The 25195-nt window shown below is 36.9% G+C and overlaps 1 protein-coding gene across 5 annotated transcripts in view; it reads right to left on the bottom strand.

Annotated features, from left to right (window-relative positions):
• Positions 1–4507: 4507 nt before the first annotated feature.
• LOC103046863 (cullin-9) overlaps positions 4508–25195 on the bottom strand; it is a 40934-nt gene continuing 20246 nt past the window's right edge. The window contains exons 18-42 of one of the 5 annotated variants that reach the window (XM_007247368.4): positions 24670–24765; positions 24341–24516; positions 23445–23578; positions 23132–23317; positions 22864–22893; positions 22421–22557; positions 21694–21876; positions 21353–21510; positions 21041–21242; positions 20740–20911; positions 19319–19464; positions 19079–19223; positions 18680–18882; positions 16194–16444; positions 14316–14691; positions 13082–13222; positions 11735–11899; positions 11466–11629; positions 10009–10102; positions 9407–9481; positions 9206–9316; positions 6828–6945; positions 6597–6730; positions 6189–6280; positions 4508–5962 (exon numbers count right to left, since the gene is read on the bottom strand). In XM_007247368.4, the coding sequence (XP_007247430.3) occupies positions 5740–5962; positions 6189–6280; positions 6597–6730; positions 6828–6945; positions 9206–9316; positions 9407–9481; positions 10009–10102; positions 11466–11629; positions 11735–11899; positions 13082–13222; positions 14316–14691; positions 16194–16444; positions 18680–18882; positions 19079–19223; positions 19319–19464; positions 20740–20911; positions 21041–21242; positions 21353–21510; positions 21694–21876; positions 22421–22557; positions 22864–22893; positions 23132–23317; positions 23445–23578; positions 24341–24516; positions 24670–24765 (3912 nt within the window). In that variant the 3' untranslated portion in view covers positions 4508–5739. The remainder of the gene's footprint in view (positions 5963–6188; positions 6281–6596; positions 6731–6827; positions 6946–9205; positions 9317–9406; positions 9482–10008; positions 10103–11465; positions 11630–11734; positions 11900–13081; positions 13223–14315; positions 14692–16193; positions 16445–18679; positions 18883–19078; positions 19224–19318; positions 19465–20739; positions 20912–21040; positions 21243–21352; positions 21511–21693; positions 21877–22420; positions 22558–22863; positions 22894–23131; positions 23318–23444; positions 23579–24340; positions 24517–24669; positions 24766–25195) is intronic. The other 4 variants (XM_007247370.4, XM_007247369.4, XM_007247371.4 and 1 more) reach the window with 4 other exon arrangements.

Below are 25195 nucleotides of genomic sequence, written 5' to 3'. Positions count from 1 at the left end.
GTAACTGGTCTTAAGTAAGCTAATTAAGCATATAAAAGTTAATTATATTAATAAATTGTTAATTAAACAAATAAATAAATAGGTAATTTAACAAATACATTGTTAATTAGGCAAAAATGTAAATAAGCAAATAAATAGTTAATTAAAGTCTAATGGTAAGGAAACTTAATAACGCCATAAGGAAACTTATAAACACTATAAAAATAAATTACACAGTAAACTTATGAACTCTATAAAAATATATAATTAAATTATGTTATAAAATAAAATTACTCTAAAATTATTAGGTAAACTTATGAAACTTTATAAAATAATAAAGTAAACTTATCTACTCTATAAAAATATAGCTAGGTAATTTATGGACTATACAAATATAAAGTAAACTTATCAGTAATAGATAAACATATACAGAGTAATAAATAAAGGATACAGGGGGATCGGATGCGGCGTCTCTTGCGAGGTGGTGCGCAGTCGTCCTCAGGGAGAGCGATGCTGTGGCCCCCCGGCTTGTGGTCCCTGTCCGGTCGAGGCTCCAGCTGTCTGCAGGGAGTTGGGGGGACACTGGTCTTCAGGTAGTCTCTCCACAGCAGATCCATGTAGCACAGGTAGGCAACATGGCTGCTCAGACGCCACTCCCAGTACTCGGCTCTGTCCTCCCACACCAGGGGGAAGAAGGTGGGGTAGAACAGACCTGCAGATAAACAGAAAAACAGAAATAGACTTCATCAGTTCTACTCAAACCATCTAAACTCATTTACTGTTTAATCTGCATATGTACAGCTTTTATATACAGATCTGATTTGTTTACGTGCTGCACATAGTTCTGTTCTATTAGTAATATTTAGAGAGGGAGATCTAGACTGATGAGAAACTCACCGACATCTGGGAGGTAAAGTAACTGAGCAAATCCATCCGGCCTAAGGAGAGGAAAGGATGGACAGAGGAACACCAAGGTCTGCACTGGAGGAAATCCGGGTAGTACTGAAAACAACAACATCACCTATTTTACACAGAATTCCAGTACATTTATTCCACATACTGAATATCAGCACTTCTACATGTACTGAACGGATCCAACATGTGAGATTAGTGTAGAAATGCTGATTTATTGATCCTGTACTGAAAATGCTGATTCATCACTGAAGCTCTTATCATTACTGTGGAGGAGAAAAAAGCTTTCTATCGCATTTTGAATCACATGAAGAACTGAGAGTAAAAAAGCTGTAATTACTCAGAGTCTCCTCAGTGATTAAACTCTCCATCCGGACCACAGTAAGATCTGCAGCGGTTTAGCGGGACTCCAGCGGGTGACTTTAGTAACAGTACGGGTTTTCTACAGAAAGCGTTTTTTATCGGCTCTGAAAGCGCAGTGCTGTGTGAACAGGGCTGAACAGACTCCGGTTTCTACTTCACTTCAGTATTTAAATACAGGAGCTTCATGTTTCTTACCTTGAAGAAGAGCACGAAGGTTTGGTCTGGGGAAACGGGGGAAGAGATGATCCAGCCAGTCCAGGAAGTCCAGCAGCTCCGCAGCGCCATCTGAAAAATACACTGGAAAAGGCATAGTGATAAAAGCACTGACAGAAACGAGAGAAATGAATGAGAAATTAATGAGAAATGAATAAGAAATTAATGAGAAATGAATAAGAAATTAGTGAGAAATGAATAAGAAATTAATGAGAAATATTAAGAAAAGTGTGAGAATGAGTGAGAATTGGTGAAGTGAGTTGAGGATAATCCGCAGATCAAAATCGCTGGTGTTGAACTTCTCAGTCCAAAGTGAGCTTCAATATTCAAATCTAAACCTTCTAAACCGAACTGTTGCTTAGTAACGCGATTTAACCCAAAACACCAAAGACCTAAAAACTATATATATATATATATATATATATATATATATATATATATATATATATATATATATATATATATATATATACATACATAGTGTGTGTGTGTGTGTGTGTGTGTGATTGTGAGTATTTTCACCTTTATTGGTCCCTAGGTAAATAACTATGGAGGACCAAAACTGCCTAAATTAAAAAAATAAATAAATAAATAAAAACGTAAAGTAAATCACTCAATAAAAGTAATTTGGTGATTAAAACGGTAAAGAAAAAATATGATTAATATACAAATAAATAAATATACATTAAAATATAAATCCTATTATTTTTTTACTTATGGGTTTCTTTTTTAACATTGTTTAATTTTTCTTTTGATTCTTTATTTATTTACATAACTATTTATTTCTGCATTGATTTTTTTCCAGATTAATTTTTTTCTGCATTCATTTATTTCCAGATTTATTTATTTCTGCATTCATTTATTTTTTTTTTCCGATTTATTTATTTATGCATTCATTTATTTACCGATTTATTTATTTATGCATGCATTTATTTTTTCCGATTTATTTATTTATGCATTCATTTATTTCCAGATTTATTTATTTCTGTTTTTCCTGGTCCTTGTATGATAATGAAGGGGTGTGTTTTTCATGTACAAGCTTAGCAATCAAGCCCAGAGAGAGAGAGAGGAGCTGATATGAGTAGAAGAGTTCAGGAGCTAAAATGTCAGGGTGAAGGTTGCTATCAGACCTGCTCAGAGAGGCAGCTGCTCACCTCAAAGAAATAGATATGAGAGTATATATTACGATTGAAGTAAAGATTAAATAATCTTCCACGTTACCAAAGTTACCGCCAAAGGAGCAAGGCATGTACAATCGATCTAGGGTATCTGACATCGATCAATCAAAAGAAAAGATAAAACACTGTGACATCATTGCTGGACCGCCCCTTCATTATCATATAAGGACAAGAAAAAACAAAAATAATTAAATCGGGAAATAAATGAATGCCGAAATAAAAAAATACAAAAATAAATAATTCGGGAAATAAATTAATGCAGAAATAAATAGTTATATAAATAAAAAAACAAATAAATCAAAAGAAAGAATAAACAATGTTAACAAAGAAACCCATAAATTATTTTTGTATTAATTATAATTATTATTTACTGTTTTAATCACCATATTTTTACTTTTATTAAGTAATTTACATACGTTTTTATTTATTTATTTTTAATTTGGGCAGCTTTGGTCCTCCAAAAATAACAAGTGACTGTGTAAAAATTAATTACACAGTCATCAAATCTGTTTGTATTTTATGAATAGTTATGCTTACAGCTTGCCCAACACGTCTTTAAAATTTTTGGTACATTCTATTTTGTAAGCAATGGCAAAATGTATGTATATATATACGTATATATATATATATATATATATACGTATATATATATATATATATATATATATATATATACATACATAAATATACATATATACATATATATACATACATTTTGCCATCTTTACTAAATAATGTAAAGAAAACAAGTTCATATTCATAAAGTTTTAAGAGTTCAGAAATCAATATTTGTTGGAATAAGCCTGTTTTTTAATCACAGTTTTCATGCATGAAATGGCATGTTCTCCTCCACCAGTCTTACACACTGCTTTTTTATACATTTTCTGAGGTCATCTGGTGTACGCCCCTTTACCACAGTTTAAGAACCAATGCTCAAAATAATCTGCATATACGATGTAGCATTTTGTATACTTTTAATATACTTCTGTAGTGTATTTAAACTATATTTAAACACGCTGTTTTATATAATTAAGGTTCTTCAATATTTTTGATATTGTCCAATCTGCCCCAGTTTAAAAAACTGGACCTAACTGCTTTAAGGTGTTATCAGTATGAAAATATTCACACTAGACTCAAGTCTGTACATTCATTTTTCTTATTTTATACTAACCATTTTTTATTCCATATATTTTAAACCATATATTGTCCCAGAAATAATTGCAATAAACAATATTATTTTTTTAAGACCATATTACACCAGTCATAAAATTATAATACAATAGCGTAACAATTATAAATTACTTTTAAAGAGCAATGAAAGTTTCCTGAAAAAGAAATTGAAACAAAGAAATTTGAATATAAAAATACATAAATATAAAAATGAATCCATTTTATTCTTTTTTTTTATTTAATTAATTTATTGTATTTTTCAGCTAGCTAAAGGTGTTTGTAAAAATGTGTTTTTGCTGTAAGTAATTTCTGTAGAAGTTAGTGTTTTAAATCACTGATTCTTATTTGTGTTAATGTATAACAAAGCAATAAAAAAAAAGAAAATCAAAGTAAGAAAATAATATTTATTGTAAACAATAATCTATTTCTATTACTTTGTCTGATAAATTGAAAATTATTTATCCAACTGCTCTAACTGCTCTACAATTATAATTTATGGGTTTTCATAGGAATTCCGCATGTTACAATGTGAACTATAATTTACATTAGTTGAACAAAGTTCATGCTGCAATAAATGATTTAATAGTAATCAGGCAAATCAACTAAAATTGAGTTAAAGTTTTAGATTGAGTCAGCATTTAGTTTTGACCGGATTTTAACGAGACATATCTAAATAAGGAATAATAAGCCCATTCAGTTGAAGAAAAGCATTTTATTTAGTTAGCATTTTATGAAGTCGAATAACTTCATGTTTAAGAGAGATAACATTATATGGAGTAGAACAATATACTAATATATAAGGACATCTTAGCCTACAGCAGATTCAAAGTGGGACACTGCAAGGTATTTGCCATCTCTCTCTCTTTTTTTTATTTTATTTTTTTACAAGTGAACATAAACATGTCCAAAAACAACTACAATTCTTTTCTTTGCTGAAAAAAGAAAAGCCATTTAAATCAGCAAATAATGTAATTTATGTGCAATACGTTCAAATGTTTATTGCCATAAAACGTTCATGGAGCAGTGTGCCACTTTTTCAGACCATTTTTCCAGAACACTTAACCATTTTAATCTTAACCGTGCTCAGATTTTCTTTTCAGTGTAGCCCTTGAACACTAATTCTCATGAATTTAACTTTCTTCAAATATTTGCCCACGCAAATATTTTCTGTAGAAATCATTTAAATGGTGACCCAATTAAGAAACATAGTATATGAAGGCAAACAAATTTACAAAATAAATCAAGGCAAACCTTTTGTATTTAAAGATGAACAGACACTGCTTTTGGTTAAAAAAGGAGAAAAAAATAGGCTTTTTGATGCTTGAATACACATCCCTTCTTTATCATTGCAAGTGAATAAAAAAGCATCACGGTTATAAACAAAAAATGTTCTACATTCCAAAAAGTATATAATTGTCTATGCTTCACTATATCCTCAAAAAAATCCTTCCATGGACTTGGTCATCTGCTTTGAAAGTGTGAGGAAAAGAACATGACCATCATAAACTTAAGTGAACAGTGAATAAAGAGCAAACAGAAGTGCAACAACCAAACTGTCGTATATAGGGGCTAACAGTGCTAGCTAAGAAGCCAGGCAGAAGAACGGATAAAATTTGACCAAAAGAAGTGTGAAAGATTCTCTTTCTTTTTCAATTTTAAGTGCTTAATCATCCTCAAACACGTATGATGTGGGTAGTGTTTCTTTGCTTTATTCTAGACCAGTGTTTTAACTGTACAGTTCCATGCTTTCCCTGCTTTTACACACTGAATTGGGCCCTAGACGGCCTTGATAAAGTGGTATGTAAGGGCAGGGAAAACTCAGGTGGGCCTCCAGGACCCCAGCTGAAAAACACTGGTTTGAGACATTCATTTTTCTTTCTAGACAAGCGGCCGTCCTCAGCTTTTAGCTTTTTTTTTTTTTTTTTTAGTCATAAGGGCCAAAATCCCTCTCTAGGTTCTCAGATTCATCATCGTCGGAGAAAAAGTCATCCTCATCGATGTCTTCCTCATCGTAGTCCTCCGGAGCCCAGTCCGGGACGTACTCCGAATCATACTCATCGTCCTCCTCTGCTTCATCACCCACATCTTCACCAGTGTAGTTGTTGTTGTCAGACTCTCCTGTCTCAGAACCTCTATCTGACTTCGACCTAAAAAAAATAAAAAATAAAAAATACAGATTTACTCAAATAATCAATTGTCGCATCTTGTTTAAAAACATGCATCTGGTTTGACAGAAAGATCAAGATTTTTCACTAAATATTTCAGTTTAAAAAAAATGACCTGATTCTCCAAAAGGAGGTTCAGAAACAATATAACACTGCTATTAATGATGTGAGAACTTATGCCACTCTTGTTTATGTGTGATTAACTCACTCTTTGTTCGTGTCTGTGTTGTTAGCAAGGTTTGAGGCCTGTGCTGCCTCCTGATCTGGTCCAGTCTTGGACTGATATCCTACACGGAAGTCCTACCAATAAAACAAAAATAATAATAAAATAATAAATAAAAGGTAATTTACCCTGTGCAGCTAAACCTGTATACAGTGACTAGATGAATGTATCTGAAAGAGGGATATTCACAAACAAAAAACAGAAGGATACAAGTTGTACGTCATTAAACTGAGAGCATACTGGAAATTATTAGTGCAACATGTTTAATTGTCTAATTTTTAACCCACACTGACAATGGAAACAAGCATAATCCAGCATATCTGTGATTTTTCAAAAATAATTTATTTAATTTTATTATTGCTTCTTGAACAGTGACATTTAAATAAATCATACCTGGGTGGAGTGCTGCAGGATAGCCACAAGGCGCTCCTGAATGCGGCGAATAAGCTCTAAGCCAGTGTTGAGGTGCTCTGGCTTCAGCAGGCGGACACAGGATGCCAAGTCTGTGCACTGCAACAGGGTCTCCTCTATACAGCCCAAACATCAACATTAGTTTAATGGTTTACTCTAGAACATGCCTGAACATTCAGTGATCACATTACTGGCAAGACCTTTGATACTAACCAAGTAAGATCTGCAGCGCGTTGGTGTGAAGATCCAGCGCTTCAGTTTGTTGTTCCATGACATCCATCTTCTCTGTGTCCTGGTTGTAATAGCTGTACACACATGAGTAGGCCAAAACCTGAGCGAGAAAGAAGTGTAAAACAGTTACAAACAAGGGCAGCTAGGAATAAATCAGCAGTAAATTCTTAGTGGTTTAAGTCCAATTTTTGATTTTGTGTTGAATCTGCATGTAGATGCATTGCCACGGGCCCTATGCCATACCATTCGCTGTAGCCTGATGCGGACATTGACAGAAATGTAACTACACATTGCAGGGCACAGGCTGCAACAACTGCTACTGGTCTGCTTGGTGACATTTAAAAAGTATTTCTTCATTTGCTGCAATTTTTAACCTCTGTTGGACGAACGTGGACCATGGACTGTGCATACAATGAAATTAGATAAACTGCTGTAGCCAAATGGATGAAGAAAATCATCAAATCTACCTTCACTTTCACATTTATGAGCCCCTTTTGGACAGGATTAATTTTACCAGGTAAGTAATTATTTACCAGACACCCTCAGCAATTTTAGTATCATCCAAACGTGCTGTGTCAACTAACTATTTTCAGACTGCGTGCCTTGGCATCAGTAAAGATTTCAGAGCTGTTAACCTTGGGTAAAACAAGCTGTAAAAATGTAACTTTTCTGACACACTGCAGTTTTTGTTACTTTTTGTACGGTACAGACGGTACAGTGTGTCAGGTCGTTCAAGTCTGTGGCAAATCTCAGGTTTAAAATGATGTACAACACTCAAAATCCAGAAGATGAGCTTAAGGACTTTTCTGAGGCGCAATGCTTCTCGCAGCTTTAGGCAAGTGATTGTGTAGGGCAGACTATAGCCTACATGTGTGTTATGAACATGTAGCTGCTACAAGTTCAGTATTACTACAACAGTGAGTTATAATAAGGGTTAGGGATGTAATGTTTTTTTTTTTAATTCAATTTTATAAAACTGTTCAGTTTGCCCTGTTCGGTTCGATACACCCAGGTGAAGCTTGATATTTTGTTAGGCAATCCACGTGATCAGCTGCTTAACCACTGTTTTGAATAGCAGACTCTGCCACATGGCCAGGGGGCGGGGCGCATACTTGCCATGGCAGCGTAGGAAAGCGTGTACCTCTCAGGGGATGCATTAATTGTTAATAGTAGTCGCTCGCCTGTGTTTTTTTTTTTTTTGTTTGTTTCTGTTGTGGTACGGCTTGTTGTGCAATCAAACTTGAACCAGGTTAAACTTTCAGGCGTGGTCATGGGCGTGGAAACACATCGCTTTCTGCACTGTCCTATGGGCAACAATGAAACCAAATGCAATGTAAAAAAAAAAACAAAAAAACAGTGAGAATCTTTGCTCCACGAGGCAGACACACTTCCAAAAAGAACTCTTTCATTTATTTGATGTTGCTGATTGCCTGTTAAGACAATACAAGTTTGAGGTTGCCCAGAACTGTCTGTCTGGTTCTGATCCTTATCTGGCTCGCAGCTGACAAAACTTTAAAAGTTTTATACGTGGATACTCTGCACACTGTATTAGGCAATAGTCAGGATTGTTAAGAACCTGGTGGATGTGTTTTCTATGTAGTTCTGATCAGCGTGTGTCTCCACAACCATACAACAACCAATCAGAATTAGTGCTCTGAATGCAGATGCTGAAGATGTGAGGGGAAGGAAATTTGAGGAGTCACAGTCATCCGATAAATCCACTGTGTGGGAACTTTTTGGCTTTAGCATTGAGCATGATGAGTAAGGCACATCAAATAGACTGTCAGCAAGCAAAGCATGGTGAGCTGACAAAATGTGTTGTTTGTAATTTTGTTTTATTTAATATTGTCTTTGCAAGTGTAAGTAGTAGCACCTTGTTGATTTAAAATATACAAGGCAAACATCCTACTGAATGTAGAGCCAAGAAAATACCGATATATCGAAACCAAACTGTTACTTTGGCCCAAAAAACGTGATACAAAAAACGTGAGAAGACTGTATCGTTGCATCCCTAATATTGGTAATCATTTAATTTTAAATGTGATGGCAGCGTGTAAATCATTAGCTACTGTCATCTCAATTATCTGTGTCGTGCAAATCGGATATATATATTCCTGTAGTAAAAATATATAACCTCATCTCCCTTGATAAAACTAATGATTTAGTGGCCAGAAAAGCACAGACAATTTGACCACCCTTTTCCCTTAAACAGTTCAGCAGCAATAAGGACCATCTCCTCCACTGTATCTCTTTTGTTTTAGTAAAATAAAAACAGGAATATATATGAAATGTGGGAACCAACAGCAACTAAAGCTAGTCAAGTTAGTAAAGTGTGGAGAGAAAAAAAGTAAAGATCTTACCTTGCGAGCTTGAGCAAGAATCTTACAGGCATCAATAACAAATGTCAAAGACTTCATCTGTAAGGCTTCATTAATAGAAGACACCTTGTGCTCCAGATTGATGGCAAAATCCTAAACAAAGTTATCATCACACACAAATTAGCATTGTGTTTCCCATCATTCCAAACAGAGTATCATTGTAAAGCACAAAAACCCACACACCTTAGCTTGATTGTGGAAAGTACACCTCTCGTTGTAATCCTGGAATTTCTTCTCTTGCCTTGCAGCTTTGCTCACCTGTAATGAGAAATGAAGATTCCATGGGAATTACCCTTTTTTGCACTAAAAAAACACACTTAAAATCCTTTGATTTGTCCAAAAATCGTCAGTGTGCCTTATAATCCGAAGCGCCTTACGTATAAATTTTACCAGTCAAGCTAATGCTCCAGCTTAAGTGAAAATCTGGAAATCTAAGCCTAATCTATATAAACAGAAGTGTTTTACTCACCCAAATAAACAGTTTTCAGGAGAGAAATCTGTGTAGATTAACATCCACTCATTTTTTTATTATTATTATTTTTTTTAAGAATTACAGTTTTGTTTACTTAACTTTACTTGTTTAGCTCCCCTGTGCCTTACTAGAGTCGCATAAAATGTGCTTTATACTCCGGTATGTATAAAAATAGACTAGAAAACAGACGTTTATTGATAGTGTGCCTGATAATCCGGTGCGCCTCATATATAGTGTTAAAAATATGGTACAGGTAAACATGAGCCATTAAGCATGTTCTGACAAAAGCATTCCAACTACTCTTTTAACTCACCATTGCTGAACAGTTGTAGTAATCTTTATGAGTTGGTTTCCATGGCTTAAGACACCTCCAGCAAAATCCATGGTTACATTTGGCACAGGTCATACTATAAGAACAAACACACAAAAATATAGTATTTAGTAAAAAATAGTATATACACATCTTAAAAACAACTACAATAAATTACTACAAATATAATTATACCCACCAGACAGCATGGAACAGTTTCAACAATATCTAACCAGAACCTCACCCACTCTTGAATGGAAATTAGACAGAGGCACAATAGTGGCTGCACAATACATTAAAAAAAAAAAACAAAAAAAAAACACCCTAAGCAAGAAGTCTTAATGTTAGTAGAGGTACCTACACCAAATTGTTTGTTTTTATCCCTTTAGCTTTAAGGAGAAGGTACAAGTAGGAAGGAGCCTGTTCCATCATCACCTTATAGGCAATCTTAAGGGCTTTGAATTTGATGCGGGCAGCAACCAGTGGAGCTCAATAAGCACTGTTTAATGACAATGTCTCATTTGCATATTTAGACATACCATTTCAGAAATCTTGTAATGCATACTAATACATACTAACTTACATAATGTTAGTAATCAGCTGGGGTTTAATGATGAGCTGTTATAATATTAACTCTATTCATCAGTGCCTTGCCTTAAAAATATACTAGTGCATCTCAAAAATGTTGATTATCATCATTGAAAAGATACTTTATTCCAGTAATTCAGTTTAAAATGTGAAACTCATATAATTTATAGATGTAATACAAACAGAGTGATCTATTTTAAGTGTTTATTTATTTTATTGTTGATAATTATGACTTACAGCCAATGAAAACCCAAAATTAGAATATTATGTAAGACCAATTGGTACTTGTGGCAGTGTGGGCAGTATGCCGAGTCCTGCTGAAAAATAAAATCTGCATCTCCATAAAAGTTGTCAGCAGAGGAAAGCATGAAGTGCTGTAAGATTTTCTGAGAAAACACTGCACTGACTACACTACACTAATCTGTATGCGCTCATATTGTTAAGAGTTATAGGAAAAGATTAAGTGTTTTGTTGGCAAAGGGAAGTAGTACAAATTACTAACATCAGGGGTGCCAATAATTGTGATGATGATGATTTCAAATATAAATGATTTCATTTATAAGATTTATTTCCTAACGTGTGATTTATTTCCCTCCAAATAAAGGTATTTGAATTAAAGCTTAGGTTTTTTTTCTTTTTTTGAACTGTTGTCCAATATTATTTAAAATAAAGGAATTTATTAGAAGCCAAATAATAAATTTTAACCAGGGGTGTTAATAATTGAGGAGGGTGCTGTATATGGAAATATGCAAATATCTGGAATTGTGCAAAAAGCAATTTTAAAGAAGATTGCTAAGTATCAACGATTGATTAGAGTCCTAAATGTATGTGTGTGTGTGTGTGTGTGTGTGTGTGTGTTCAAGTATACTCACTGTAGACAGCCCTCGTTTTTTTCAATCTGCGCCTGGCAGCTGGGGCAGCGCTTGGAGATGAGTTTGGCCAAATGTTTGCTTTGAGCCTCCATACTCATCCCCTCATAGTATCCTCCATCATCCATCCACTGGGACATGTGACTGCAGCTGGCTGGATAGTGAGCCTTGGAGTAAAAAGAAAAGAACACACAGAGAGGGCAGTGTTAGATCCAGTGTGAGGGGCAGCTTGTCCTTGCTCAGATGTGGTATGAGTCAGTTTCCATTCTTACCTCAGGGAAGTTGCAGCTAAAGCAGGAGGACCAACAGCATTTGGAGCACGTGCCCATGCTTCCAATATTCTCTTTGCAGAGAATCTGATCACAGCCCTGAGGGTTGGTACACCAGGTCAGGTTGGAGCAGCACTCCACATATCCCCTCAGGAGAGCGTTCTCATACTGGGAAAAAAAAACAATGTTATTTGGGGTTATTAAGGAAAGATATACATCAGTTTAAAAATAGGATTATAAGAAAGATGTATTAGACACTAAATAGTTACAAACTAACTCTAGAGTCGTTAATTTGTTCTGTTATGTAATGACCTCAAACAAACCCAAATTAAAAGGTATACTTTACAAGTTTCAGCTAAACTGTTTTCATACCCAGTTTAAACCTGGGTATTGCCAAGATAATTACTACACCTATGATCAAATGTAATATCTGCTGTTGGGACACTTTTCATTACAGAAATTGGACCAGAGCAAACAAACTATAAAACAGCTTCACTTTTTACTTTTAAAAAACAGGTGAATAGAGTAAATATTATAATAGAGAGGACCATAAAACCCCAGCATATTGTTATTATTACTACACATATTGTATTTGTAAATATGGCAATGAGGTTTTAAGTGATTAAAAGAAAGATGTATTAGGCTACATTCACATTACAAGCCACATTGCTAAAATCCAATTTTTGTGACCTGTATCTGTGTGTATTGTGAACAAATATGTCCCTGAAACGCCTCACATGAACACACTGATACATGTATAAACGTCGCCTTCTTCACCAACAACAAAAAACATCATATTTGAGAAACAACTCGTAGCTTTACAAAGGTGAAATGGATGCATTAGCAGCTCATATGTGGAGCATCTTTTACTGGAGTGGAGAGTAAACAGCTGGTCTGAAGTACATGCTCAGGTCTAGGAGGTAAAAAAAGGACAGGCGGTTTGCTTTTGCTGTTTTTGCAGCTATAGCTGCACAGCTGCACCAAGAGATGTGGGAGTACGAGAGAGAGGCACGTAGCGCATGCTGCGTAAAAGCAAAAAGATGCATGAATTCTGATTTGACCGTTTACATTCATGTCGCATGTCCGTGGATCAGATACGTATCTGATTTATGACCACATATGGAAGTTGCTCAGATCTGATTTAAAAAAATCTGATTTGGCATGTTGACACAACCATGCAAAAATCAGATCTGAATCACATTGAGCAAAAAATCTGATTTGAGCCACTTCAGCCTGGTAATGTGAACGTAGCTGTAGACACTAAACAAAGTCTGACAGTGTGCCATTCCAATGGACATTAAAACAGACTGAATATCCAATCAAGCAGCCAAACATTAAAATAATTCATACCTTTGCAATGGTATCTTTATCAGTGAGGATGTTGTAGAAGAACTGAGACGTGGGCTGAGCACGACAATCTGTGATGGGACAGTTGCAGTTCATCACCAGGTTCTGCTCAATCCGAGCAGTCAGGTACTCCTGCCAGCAAGACTGGAAAGAAAAAGGAAATCCATTATAATACAGTAACACAGTACACACTTCACATTAGCTTAGATTAGTAAGTTAAACATAAACACATACACCATCATATGCAGTGTTGTTTCAATGTTTAGACACCCCCTTTTTTTTTACTTTTTAGATCTCATCATCTAAAGAAAATACAGGTGTGCTACAGCATAATTACTGTTTTGCTTAAGAAATTACAGAAAAAAATAATAAAACATTAAAATATTGCATGTGCAAAATTAATGGAAACTGTTTTTGTTTTTACCCTGCAATTGATTTGAGCAGGTGTAAAAACAGCAATTAGTTCCAGACAAACTCTAGACTGGTTCATTTGTTCTGCTTTCATTCCAACCCAAATATCAGGTGTACTTAAAAAGTTTCAGTACAATGGTTTCCATAGCCAGTTTATTGTCAAGATAATTACTACAGCTATGAAAAAAAATAATGTCTGCTGTTGTGTATGTTGAATTGTATAGAAATATGCACTCTTCCAGAACACAGGACCCTCTTCTTGTATTTACTTCCTTGCTTCCATCCCTGTTCTTTGTTATGGCATATTTTGGTGCACCAAGCCAAGGCAGAAAATACTCCAAGTTTCCAAACTCATGAACTGATCTGGACCTGAGCAAATAAACTATAGAACACCTTTACTTTTATTTTCAAAAATATGTTTTTAAACATTTGCAGCCTTACAGTGACCGACATTCTTGAAAAAACGGCAAATGGATGCTAATTACAACAATCTCTTCGACACCACCTTCTACACCAGGCTTCTAAACCCAAGCACACAATCTCAAGTGTGCAACCATGTCTTATCTAGGCCTAGTCTAGCCTAGTCTTTGCATGTTTCAGAAAACCTGACACATGCAAAAGCCCTCCAACACGGGGTTATATGAAAATACTGATACACTTGAGTATCAGAATACTTTGTTTAGCAACGTGGAATCCATTCTCAAAAAATGCAGTATCGATTTTTATTTGATAATTTTACATGCAGAGATCGGTGGCAGACAGCCGTTATTTTGTGCAGATAGCTTCCCATTCCGCAAGCACTGTATCCAGCTAATGTGATGCTCACCTTGCAGCAGTAGTGCATGCAGCAGAGTTTGGATTCAGACTCTGCATCCCCGGAGCGCGAGATGAGGCACACAGGACAGACAGTCGCAGGGCTAGGAGGAGGCTGAGGGCTGAGGATCTTGAGGCCAGCAGCCAGCACCAAGGAGTCCGGGTCGTCCGTGTAGCGCTGGATCAACACGTCTACGTTCCACTTGCAGTGAACCAGCAGGTGTTCGGCCCGCTCCAGATCCAGGGTGAGGGTGCTGGCCACCTGCTGGACAGTGCGCTGCATTAGCTGCTTCACCTCCTCCTGGGTCATGGTCCGGCCCATGGAGAAGAGCACCGCCTCCAACACCCCGTCCTCCGCATGCTGAGGGGCCATAATAAGGCCTCCCAGGCTGCAGGGCGAGACATACACACAGCAAGTCACAAAGCGAGTTAGAGGGCTTAGATAAACTTTATACTTTGTACTTGTAAGCATATGTAAGCACCAATTTCAGGAGGAATCAGTTTACTTTCGTTACCTGTATTAGTGTTTTTCAACAAAAACAGAACAATATATTTTGGGCCTAATAAAGTTTAATGTTAAATGTGATTTAAATTGGATTTGCAATGCACTTAGTACAAAGTATTAAATTCCAACAGCTTTAACCAATGTCCCATCACAGACCATCGAGATTGGAATACATTAGAGACAGTTACAACAAAGAATAAAAATAAATAAGCAACAAGCATTGTTCACAATTTAGCTTTATTTTTTATTCAATTAGTAAAACACCTTGTTAAGACTGCCTGTGTTTAAACATCTGGGAAAACCAAATTTAAATTTTGTGACCCATTAACAAATATCTACCCAATAAAGCCAAACACTAACTGTGACCTAAACTGTGACCTACTGACTGAAAAAATAATTTTCCAGGTCAAATGTTGTTCTTTATAATGGTGCTCTACATAGTAATGCAGAACTGTATGGAATTATGAAAGATTAATCTAAGTAGTGCACAGTTCTAGAGACAGTTAATGTTGCCGAAAAGGTTGATTGCAATAAAATGACCTACAGTATATGACCAATCGTGGCGTGGCTCATGACTGTCCATTTGACAAGGACCAAGCAAGCCAAGGTTTTGAGAGGGCTGCTGAATTTCTAGCAGTCAATCATGTTTAAATAATGACCAAAATAACTTCACACAAAGAAATCAAACACAGACTCTTAAAAGTAAAGAGAATGATACTATATTTTCTTAGCGTTCGTCAATAGTCTAGGTTTAGAGTTATCTTGAAGACAAAAATGAAGATTCACAGCCCTGTTATACTAAACTAAAACAACATCGCCATGTTTTGCACCAACCAATGTTTGTCTCTCTCATTTAATAACAGGTCTCATTTAAATCAAAAGGCACAGTTGGCTTTATTTTAGCACAATTAACGTGGATGAAAAATGTCTAGATTACTTAAGACATTATCTGTGTTTGGTCACATAAAAAATACATTTTAAATAAACTCTTTTCACCTCTCAAAAATAATTCCAGCTGTAAATCATGGCTAAACTACTTCAAATACAATTTGGCCAATTTAAATTAGCTTAGTAATTAGGGTAAAGTGCACTTTGAAGGTTGATAGAAGCAAGAAAAGAAAGAAAAATTAAACTGTTATGGCCTGCATTGTTTTGGGACTACCAATACAGGAGAATCTTCCCTCTCTTTATACTGAGAAAAACAAAAACAGCCCTGAGAGAAAAAAGCAAAAACAAATCCACCAAATTATATATATAAAAAAAAAGAAAGAGAAAATATTTAGTAAAAAAAAAAAAATGGGCACAGCATGTGTCCCGCCACAGTTATGCCATTGTCTTCTCCAACTTTCTGCTCAAGGAGTCATGGTTTAAGAGTCATCAGCACACCTTGTGTCAGCCTTGCTGCTGCTGGAGCCCTTCTTCAGGTCCAGCTTGCTGAAGAAGTGTGCCTGGCCCTTCTGGGGTGTGGAGGGGTCCTCCACCAGGAACTCTACGATGTGGGGGTTCTCCTCACTGCGACGGATATAGCCCTTGTTGATGACATGCATGATGCAGGAGAGCACATCAGTGGTGCTGCAGCTGAATCGGATGGTGCTCGCAGAGCGCCCAACCTCCTGCTTCTGACACATGTCCAACACCTGAAGCATGGAGAGAGACAGAGACTGATTTTGTGGCATACTGATTACTTTATTGTTCTGGTAAAACATCCATATCCAAGTGTGGGTGGAGCGAAGAAGTGATTTTTAGCAGTGTCTAAAATTTAAATTTGTGCTAAGCCTTTTTTAACTCTGTGAAATACCTGGGATATCCTGATCTGGGTACTTACTATAGTTTTTTTTGGGAGCTCCCAACAGGCTTACAATGCTAGTGATGGGGGCATGGCCCCCAACATTCAGAAACACAGAGCTCCCAAAAGTTTTATAATGCTAGTAATGGGGGCATGGCCCCAAACATTCAGAAAGACAGAGCTCCCAAAAGTCTTATAATGCTAGTAATGGGGGCATAGCCCACAACATTCAGAAACACAGAGCTCCCAAAAGTCTTATAATGCTAGTGATAGGAGCATAGCCACCAACATTCAGAAAGACAGAGCTCCTAAAAGGGCATAGTGCTGCCCATGCAAAGAAATGCTATTTTATCTCAAAGTAGCTCCAGACTTCATTGGTAGAACTCAGAGAGCCCTGGCATTTAAAATATATTCAGAAATGTATTTCCACAGAATTAATTTTACAGTCTGTTCCCCTATCCTACCAACTTGTTTGTGCTCGTCATTTGACTAATAGTGACAATTTCAGGATGGCAGTGCTGGAAAATCACCCTAGTGTAGTGTGTATATAAACAGTGTAAGCGCACAGGTAGTTAATTAATAAACAGTTTGCAGTACCTGATTTTAAATGTCAGGGCCCTTAGAATTCTACCAATGAAGTGTAGAAATCTTGTTCATGGTGTAAAAACAGCCATTTCTGTGCATGGGCAAAGCTATGCCCCTAAAAGTTCATACTTGTTATCATGTTTCACTACAAACCAAGTAAATTTCACACCAGATTTCTCCTTTAACAAATTACATAATCTGACATTCTGGACTGATTTCTCTAGGTTTTGTAGTGACATTTTACAGAGGGTGTAAAATCTCTGATGCTCCATTGTAAAGTACAGTGGTGTGAAAAAGTGTTTGCCCTTCATGATTTCTTATTGTTTTGCATTTTTGACCCTTTTAAATATTTCCGGTCATCAAACCAATTTAAATATTAATCAAAAGAATCACAAACTAAAAAAAATCCAAACCGAAAGATATCAAAAGCTAGACTAAAATATTTTATATGACACCATTTCTAAAGATTTGGGACTTTAGCAAACCACAATGAGAGCCATTATCCAAAAATGGAAAACAATGTTGAACAATATTAAACAATGGTTAACCCTTTCCAGGAGTGACTGATCGACCAAAATTACCCCAACAGCGACTCCAAGTGGTCACAAAAAATCCCACCAAAACATCCAGAGAACTGCATTTCAGAAAAAGAACCTTCTTTTTGCTTTTTTTGCTGCTTCAGGACCTGTGATAAATCGAAGCATTAATTCCCCTGTCTACACAAAAATCCTGTAGGAGGATGTCTGGCCATCTGCTCGTGATCTCATGCTAAAACAAACTTTGGTTCTGCAGCAGGACAATGACTCAAAACACACGAGCAAGTCCACCTCTGAATGGCTGAAGAAAAACAAAGTGAAGACTTTGGAGTGGCCTAGTCAAAGTCCTGACCTGAATCCTATAGAGATGATGTGGCATGACCCTAAAAAGGAGGTTACCCAGTTTCTAGGTTTACAGAGGGCCATGTAGGCTCAGATTATTTTTCTCATAATAAAAACCTTCACTTAAAAACTGTGTTTACTTGTGTTGTCTTTGACTAGGATTTCAATTTGATGATGTGAACATTTGGGAATGACAAACATGCATAAATCATGAAGGGAGCAAACACTTTCACACCACTGTATTTCCACACTGCAGCTGCCACTGCCATAAGACTCATTTATTTACCTTCTGAGAACTCTCCTCAGCACTGCTACTAAACTACAGAAGCAGACTGGGATTAAAATTGCCGACATATGATCTGTTAAAATATGCCCTGATCAGCTCCTAAACAAATCTATGGTTTGGAAAATTCTGAGGTTTGGACATTTAAATCATGTTTAAACATGTGGGTTCATGTTAGTCATGGGTGCCTTGAACTGAGCCCTGCTTTTCAGCTGGAGTACTCAAAACTATCTTTCTTTTTCTTTACAAAAATATTAAATAAAAATGTCCCTGACTATATGAAGGCTATAATTTTGTATAGACATAGTCACGACTACAACGTAGATGAGTCAGACTTTACCTTGAACACCAGGTTGTCAATATGCATTTCTTTCTCCTTTTTCATAATCTGCACAATGAGGCAGTACATGTAGTTTCGTTTCCTCTCCAGTGTGCGGGCTGCGTCCTCATCCACATTCAGGTAGGTCTGCTTGGGCAGCAGGTAGCAATAACTTTGCCTCTCCGAGTTCTGCGTCAGTGCCTCCATATTCAACCTCAGCACCCCTGGAGAGTCATGGACACAGAAGAAAACAAACTCTTAGCTAATAAATGATCCATTCATTTCTCCTTTTCAGTGATCTACTAATATTTTATAACTCATTAAAGATATATGAGCAAACATATTGGCATATTTGTTATTGTTCAAGTATTTCCAGTTGTAATAATGGGAGAAAAAGACATGCAACCAGTAATGACGTACCAGTAGTTAGCTCACCCTTCACACCAACCTGGCTGCTGCCTGTATGAGTCAGAACACCCTTCTCAGAGGTCAGAGGTTTGACAGCGTGAGCCAGCACTGCTGGAGACAGGCCAGTGGTCTGCTGCAGACTCTCCAAGCTAACATCCTGCAGGAACAAAACAGGGAGAAGCACAGTAAATCTAAAACATGTCTCTATGCAACTATACCAGGCCGTGGATTCACATAATTGGCTTATTGTACCTCTTGTCGATTGAACTGCAGAAGAATGTACATCTGCAGTGTGGAGACACAGAGCGTGCAGGAACCGTAACGCAGTTCAGCATGTCCAAGCCAGGTCCACTGCAGCCTCCGCGGCTTACTGTTGCTTACACTGTACATGCACTGACCTGCCGCCAGACAGAAACACAAGCATATACGTCAGAGTGGGGAAAAAAATCTGAGCATATAAGATGACAATATGATCACTTAATTATAATAATTAGAGATGTCCCAAAAAAATCTAGAGGATATGCTTTGGGGCCAATCTCGGTATATTTTGATGGACAAGATATTGGCTATTGTAATCCAGAACCAGTTTAATCTGCTGTGCTCAGGGCCCATTTTTACACTATTAACCGCTATAGCTATATTCACAGCCCACAGCCAGAGGTGTTTTTAGAAGGTAGTGTGAAACTAACATCACTGCAGTTTTTTTTTTAAAGGAACTGGGACCTGAATGGTCAGGGAGGTCAGGCAGACTACATATTGAACACACCATAAATTGGTCAATTAAAAAAAAAAAAGAATAGGCTATCAAAAAAAATAATAATAATAAAATAAAATAAAATAAATAAATAAAAAAAAATATATATATATATATCTCTGTCCAGAAACTAACACTTTTGCATTTACTCTAAACTAATACTAGTTTAATACTAACATAAACATCTGACTGGATTGGTGTCAGCTGATATTCAACATTAACACTAGGATGACTGAAATAAATAACATTTCAGAATCTAAAATCTGGCAAAAACTGTATTGGTACATCTCTAATTTTTATTATTACGATTATTATTAACCCCCTAAACAGGCCAGGATTTTTGTCAGTTGTCTGTCTGACATTATACCACAAAATCTTGAAGATTTCTATTCATGCACTACATAAAAATGTTCCATGTTTAATAAGGAACATTACTTAAAAGCATAATTGGAATCGTAATTGAAATTATAGAAAAATATTCAAGTAAATCTGCAACTGTCAAAATATAACGCATAAAATAATAAAATTTGCTCTTTCCTAAACTTTATTTTAAAATCAATATTTTCCTGAATACAAATAAAACAGTTCATGTCCTCGAAACCTTTAATTTCGTTATGTTTGTCTAGTTTTTACGTCTATTTTCCAACATGCGGAATTTGGGTTGAGTCCTGTTATTGATTATACTGGAATTATTAAGAGGAGTAAAGAGTGAACAGGCAGCATCTAGCCTAAGCGTCATGTAGGAGATTTCAAAGCTCTCAAATTTTCAGAATGTAAATAAGTTATTTTACTGCATAAATAAAGCATTTTGTATCACCTACACCTGAAGCCAGTATACAGGAAAAGGCAAGTTAAGGGGTTAAACAAAAGTTTTTTACAGATTAAACATTTTTAAAGAGTGTGCAGAAGAGACACTAACTGTTAGAGTAGAAATCTGAAAAATTGGCAAGGTAGCTGCAGAGCTGTGGAGGAAAAAATTTGATGGGCTCCTCTAGGTAGCACGGAGCAGAGATGGCCCAACATCTTGGAGACAAAACCAGCACCTTAACTTCGCTCTCCTCCTCTGGCTCTGACAACTGCTCATCCATAATCTGATAAGCACACAGCACATGAACACAAAATTTAGCATTAGCACTAGTGCCACTTTACAGTTAATTTTGCGACTAGAAATGACAGGTCTACTACACGCACAGTGCAGAGAGTTAAAATCAATGCTCTACCTCCTCATCCAGATCTTGTAGACTCTTGTCTAGCTGCTGCAGCCGGTAGAGATGAAATTCCTGCTGCAGCTCCTCGGACTCACTCAGGTTACTCAGCATCTGCTGAGGGAAGCGGTTGGGGAAGCAGGTGCTGATCTGCTCGATCACTGCACTTTCCAGCCACACTTTCCCCTGTCCCAGCAGACGATCACCCAGGTAGTACCTACAGAGAGATAAGCCTTTCAAATAATGTGATCTCAAAAGAATACAAAAGTCAACAAATAGACAAGTTTCTTTCTATTTGCCCTGAAATTAAAACAGTATTTCCCGTACCTGTAAAAGTGCTCAAACGTGTTTGCCAACTCCAGTCCAGAAAGAAACAGCATGGGCTCCAGAAACTGCTGGAGCTGATTTAAGGTCTCCATATTCCCAGAGTCGACTCCACTTTCCTGGATCATGTGGTCTATGTACTGTGCAAACCGTTCACTCACCTGGAGGAACCAAATAATACAGAAGGGCTTAATAAATAATACTGCGCACATGTAAGAATCTGAAATCCAAATTTTGAGGATTACATTTATGTTCCCTCCTCAAACTCATTTTATTTTTTTATTTTTTACAAACCCAATATGTTAACTATATGTATGTTATAAATGCTGAGCAGCTTGACTTACATGCATGGCAGTAAGAATGGAAAGCTGCAGCAGTGCAGCAGAAAATCCCTGGCGCAGAGCCAAAACAAATGCAGCCTGCTGGCCAAAAAGCTCCTCCATGGCATTCTTCAAACGCAGGTACATGTTCTTGTAGCGGTCCACAAAGTCTGGCATGTTATACGTTAAGTCCAGGAACTTCTTTACCTGCAGGAGGCACAAAGTACACTGAATGCAAACAAAATCACACCACAATGTTGATTTAAATGTGCAGCTTTACAAATGCTGATAAATGATTACAGTATTTTTTGCACTAAATCATTGCACAAAAATCATCAGTGTGCCTTATAATCCGGTGTGTCTTATGTATTAGTTCTACCAGCAAGTTTGTAAGGAGCAGTAAAGCCACTCCGCTGAAGTGCAGAGTTATACAGGAGTTTCAGTTTAGTTCTCCATCGCTGAAACTTGAGTATTATTGGCCTGTAGCCTGCACCTAACCCTGGATAGCATTGCTGAAGCAGCATTAGCATTACCCGCTAACCGTGCTAGCTCTTTCTCTGTTCAAAGGTGAGTATTAACAGCCTGTAGTCTGCGTGTTTACCGGGATAAAACAGGCTACATGGGATGAACTGCTGGCCGTTATCACCCTGGCTTACCAGAAGACTCACGGTTTCTCAGTGTAGCGCTCTCCGAAAATACGATACTTATATTTAAAAAAAATTACAATAAATAATTAAAAAAAAAAAGTTACCTGCCGCTGCACCACACCCTGCCAACACTGTGCAATGCCAGCAATGCTGCTGGTGTTCTTAACTTTGGGTTTTGCAGCAGAAGAGGGGGAAGAGGAAGTCACTGCAGCTGCTTCCTTGTTCTTGCCTTCTTTTCCATCTTAAAAATAACAACAACAACAACTATTTGACTACTATAACTTATACAACAGTAAATATACTACCATGCCAACCAAATGTCTATCAAACACTAGCAGGTATAATTTGAATGCTGTGCAATAATAAAATTAATGAAAAAGCAAAAAAAAAAAAAAAAAAAAGACAAAAAGAATTCACTATGCTGTTATGGTTAGTACTGAGTTGATGAATGGATTGCTGGAAGATCCAATAAAGAGCAAAAACTGTGACAAAAGAAACTAAAGAGAGGGTAAAAAAGTTTTCGGTTATCCTCTAAACTGTTACTTACTCTTTATATCTTTGCTTCTGTTGATACCTTCTGAAAACAAGAAAAGTACTTTGAAATACAAAAGTTTTGACTGGATTTTAAAATAATCTGTCTGAAACAGTTGTTCTAAATAATATAATTACAGCATGCAAAGGAAAAAAAGTGCTGTAAAGGACAGTGTGAGCGTGCAGTGACAGTCACTCCTGTGCAAGCACTGCTTAGAAAGACAAGATGAGAAAAGAATTGCATTTTAAAGACTTATTTTAAAGACTGATGACAGTTTACTCACTTGATTTAACAGGGGGTTTGAGTTCTTCTGTATCCAGTCGACTAGTGTCGACATGCACCAGTAGATGGGAAAGGCGACGCACGCGCGAATTGAAAATGGCAGCCCTGGTCTTATAGCGTTTTGAGGATTCAGCGTTCTCCAAATATTCACTGAGCAACCAGGCGAGAGGGCTCAGAACTGGGGTATCTGTTATGAAGAATGGGGTTAGTTAAAGGGAAAATTCTCTTCAACTCTGTATTCTATACACTATGCTCTTACTGACACACTGCGATAAATAAAACATTCCATTTTTTCATATGTGATGTTAGTTTACCAGTCACTGTGATGCTCTGTACAATGGGGTTGATGAGAGCCTCCCAGCATGTTCTGCCCAAAGCCTCTGCGGCCTCAGCGTCAGGCAGGAAACGGTCAGCAAACATTTGTTCATGCCGAAGTGCACTGTTTAACCTAAACAATTGCAATACAAATAAGGTTCATCAGACATGCAAACCATTTTGTGAGTACAAATCAGCTCCACATTATCCCCACAATATTCTGCAATTAATCATAATTAAAATCCTCAGTTTAACTTAATGCTTTAATGCAGGAAATAAACGCTAGTGTATCTGCATATTCCGTACGTGCCATCAGCTGTGTATGTGGTGTATGTGCATGCATGCATGCATGAGTGTGTGTGAGAGACTGAAGGAGAAAGAAACGAGAGACAGAGCAAGTGTGTGAGAGAGAGAGAGAGAGAGAGAGAAAGAGAAAAAGAGAGAGAAAGAGAGAGAGAGAGAGAGAGAGAGAGAGAGAGAGAGAGAGAGACCCTTCGGCAGTGAATGGGTGTCTACAGTTTGGAGGAAAATGAAGCAGAGGAAGGTACCGCATGGCTCGATAGGTAGCTTGCTGGATTAGCTTGTTTGCTAACTGGACAGTGTGACAACATGAGTGGCCGCAAACACACTTAACAATGCAACTTTAGAACATGGAATACAAGCGAACTAGGATGTCTAAACGTAAAATGCATACATGTTGGCAGGTGTGGGTTATGCACTTGTTGTTTCACAGTACTTGTTAAAAGTCTTGTCCATGTACAAAGTGCAGCAGCTGACAACCCAGGACCAGAGAGGTAATACAAACATGCTATTCTCCCTATCACAAGTGTACCATCAGTGTTCCATCAAAATAAATCAGATAAAATGGATAAATAATATGCCATGGAAGACTCACTTATTAAAGAGCTGCAACAGTTGGCTCTTGTCCCCCAGAATCTCTTGGCACCAGGTGTGGGCTTTTGTTGTGTAGAAGAGGTAGGTACGGCAGCACAGCTGCTCCTTAAAGACAGGCCAGAAGGTGGGTTTCGGGCCAAGAACTTCAAACCCATGCACTCGTGTATCGATGCCACCCTAAAAGTACATACAATCAGAATGCTTTATACTGACCATTTTACTTAAGCAGCATTTTTAAAATACAAGCTCATAGATTTGTTTTATTTTGGGTTTTATTTCACTTGAGCAAGAACCTACAAAAAAAACACAAAACAATTCATCCTGCCTGACCTGCTGACACCTCTTGATCCTGATCTGAATAATAGACCAAAAGCGGGTCATGTTCTCCAGCAAAACAACACGACTGGCTGAAGGTGGCACATTTACCTGTTCAACAGAAAATGAGAAGACAGTAAAAGAAAAAGAAAAAAAAAAAAACCTTAACAACATTATTATTAGATATCATGCTAGAATTTTCCTCTGGAATCAATCAATCACTTAATCAATCAACCAATCAATCAATCAATCAACCACTTAATCAATCAATCCAATCAAATCCATCCATGAATCAATCAAATTTATACATCCAGCCATCCATCCATCAATCAAATCTATCCACCAATCAAACCAATCCAGCCAACAATCAATCAAATCCATCCAGCCATTAATCAATCAAATTCATCAATCAATCATTCATCCATCCATCAATCAATCAAATCCATTCATCACTCAAATCCATCAATCACTCAAATCCATCAATCACTCAAATCCATTAATCAATCCATCAACCAATCAATCAATGACATTCATCAACCAA

The sequence above is a fragment of the Astyanax mexicanus genome, chromosome 7, assembly GCF_023375975.1.
Source record: "Astyanax mexicanus isolate ESR-SI-001 chromosome 7, AstMex3_surface, whole genome shotgun sequence".
NCBI classification, from domain to species: domain Eukaryota; kingdom Metazoa; phylum Chordata; class Actinopteri; order Characiformes; family Acestrorhamphidae; genus Astyanax; species Astyanax mexicanus.
This window is presented reverse-complemented; position numbering and strand designations above follow the sequence as displayed.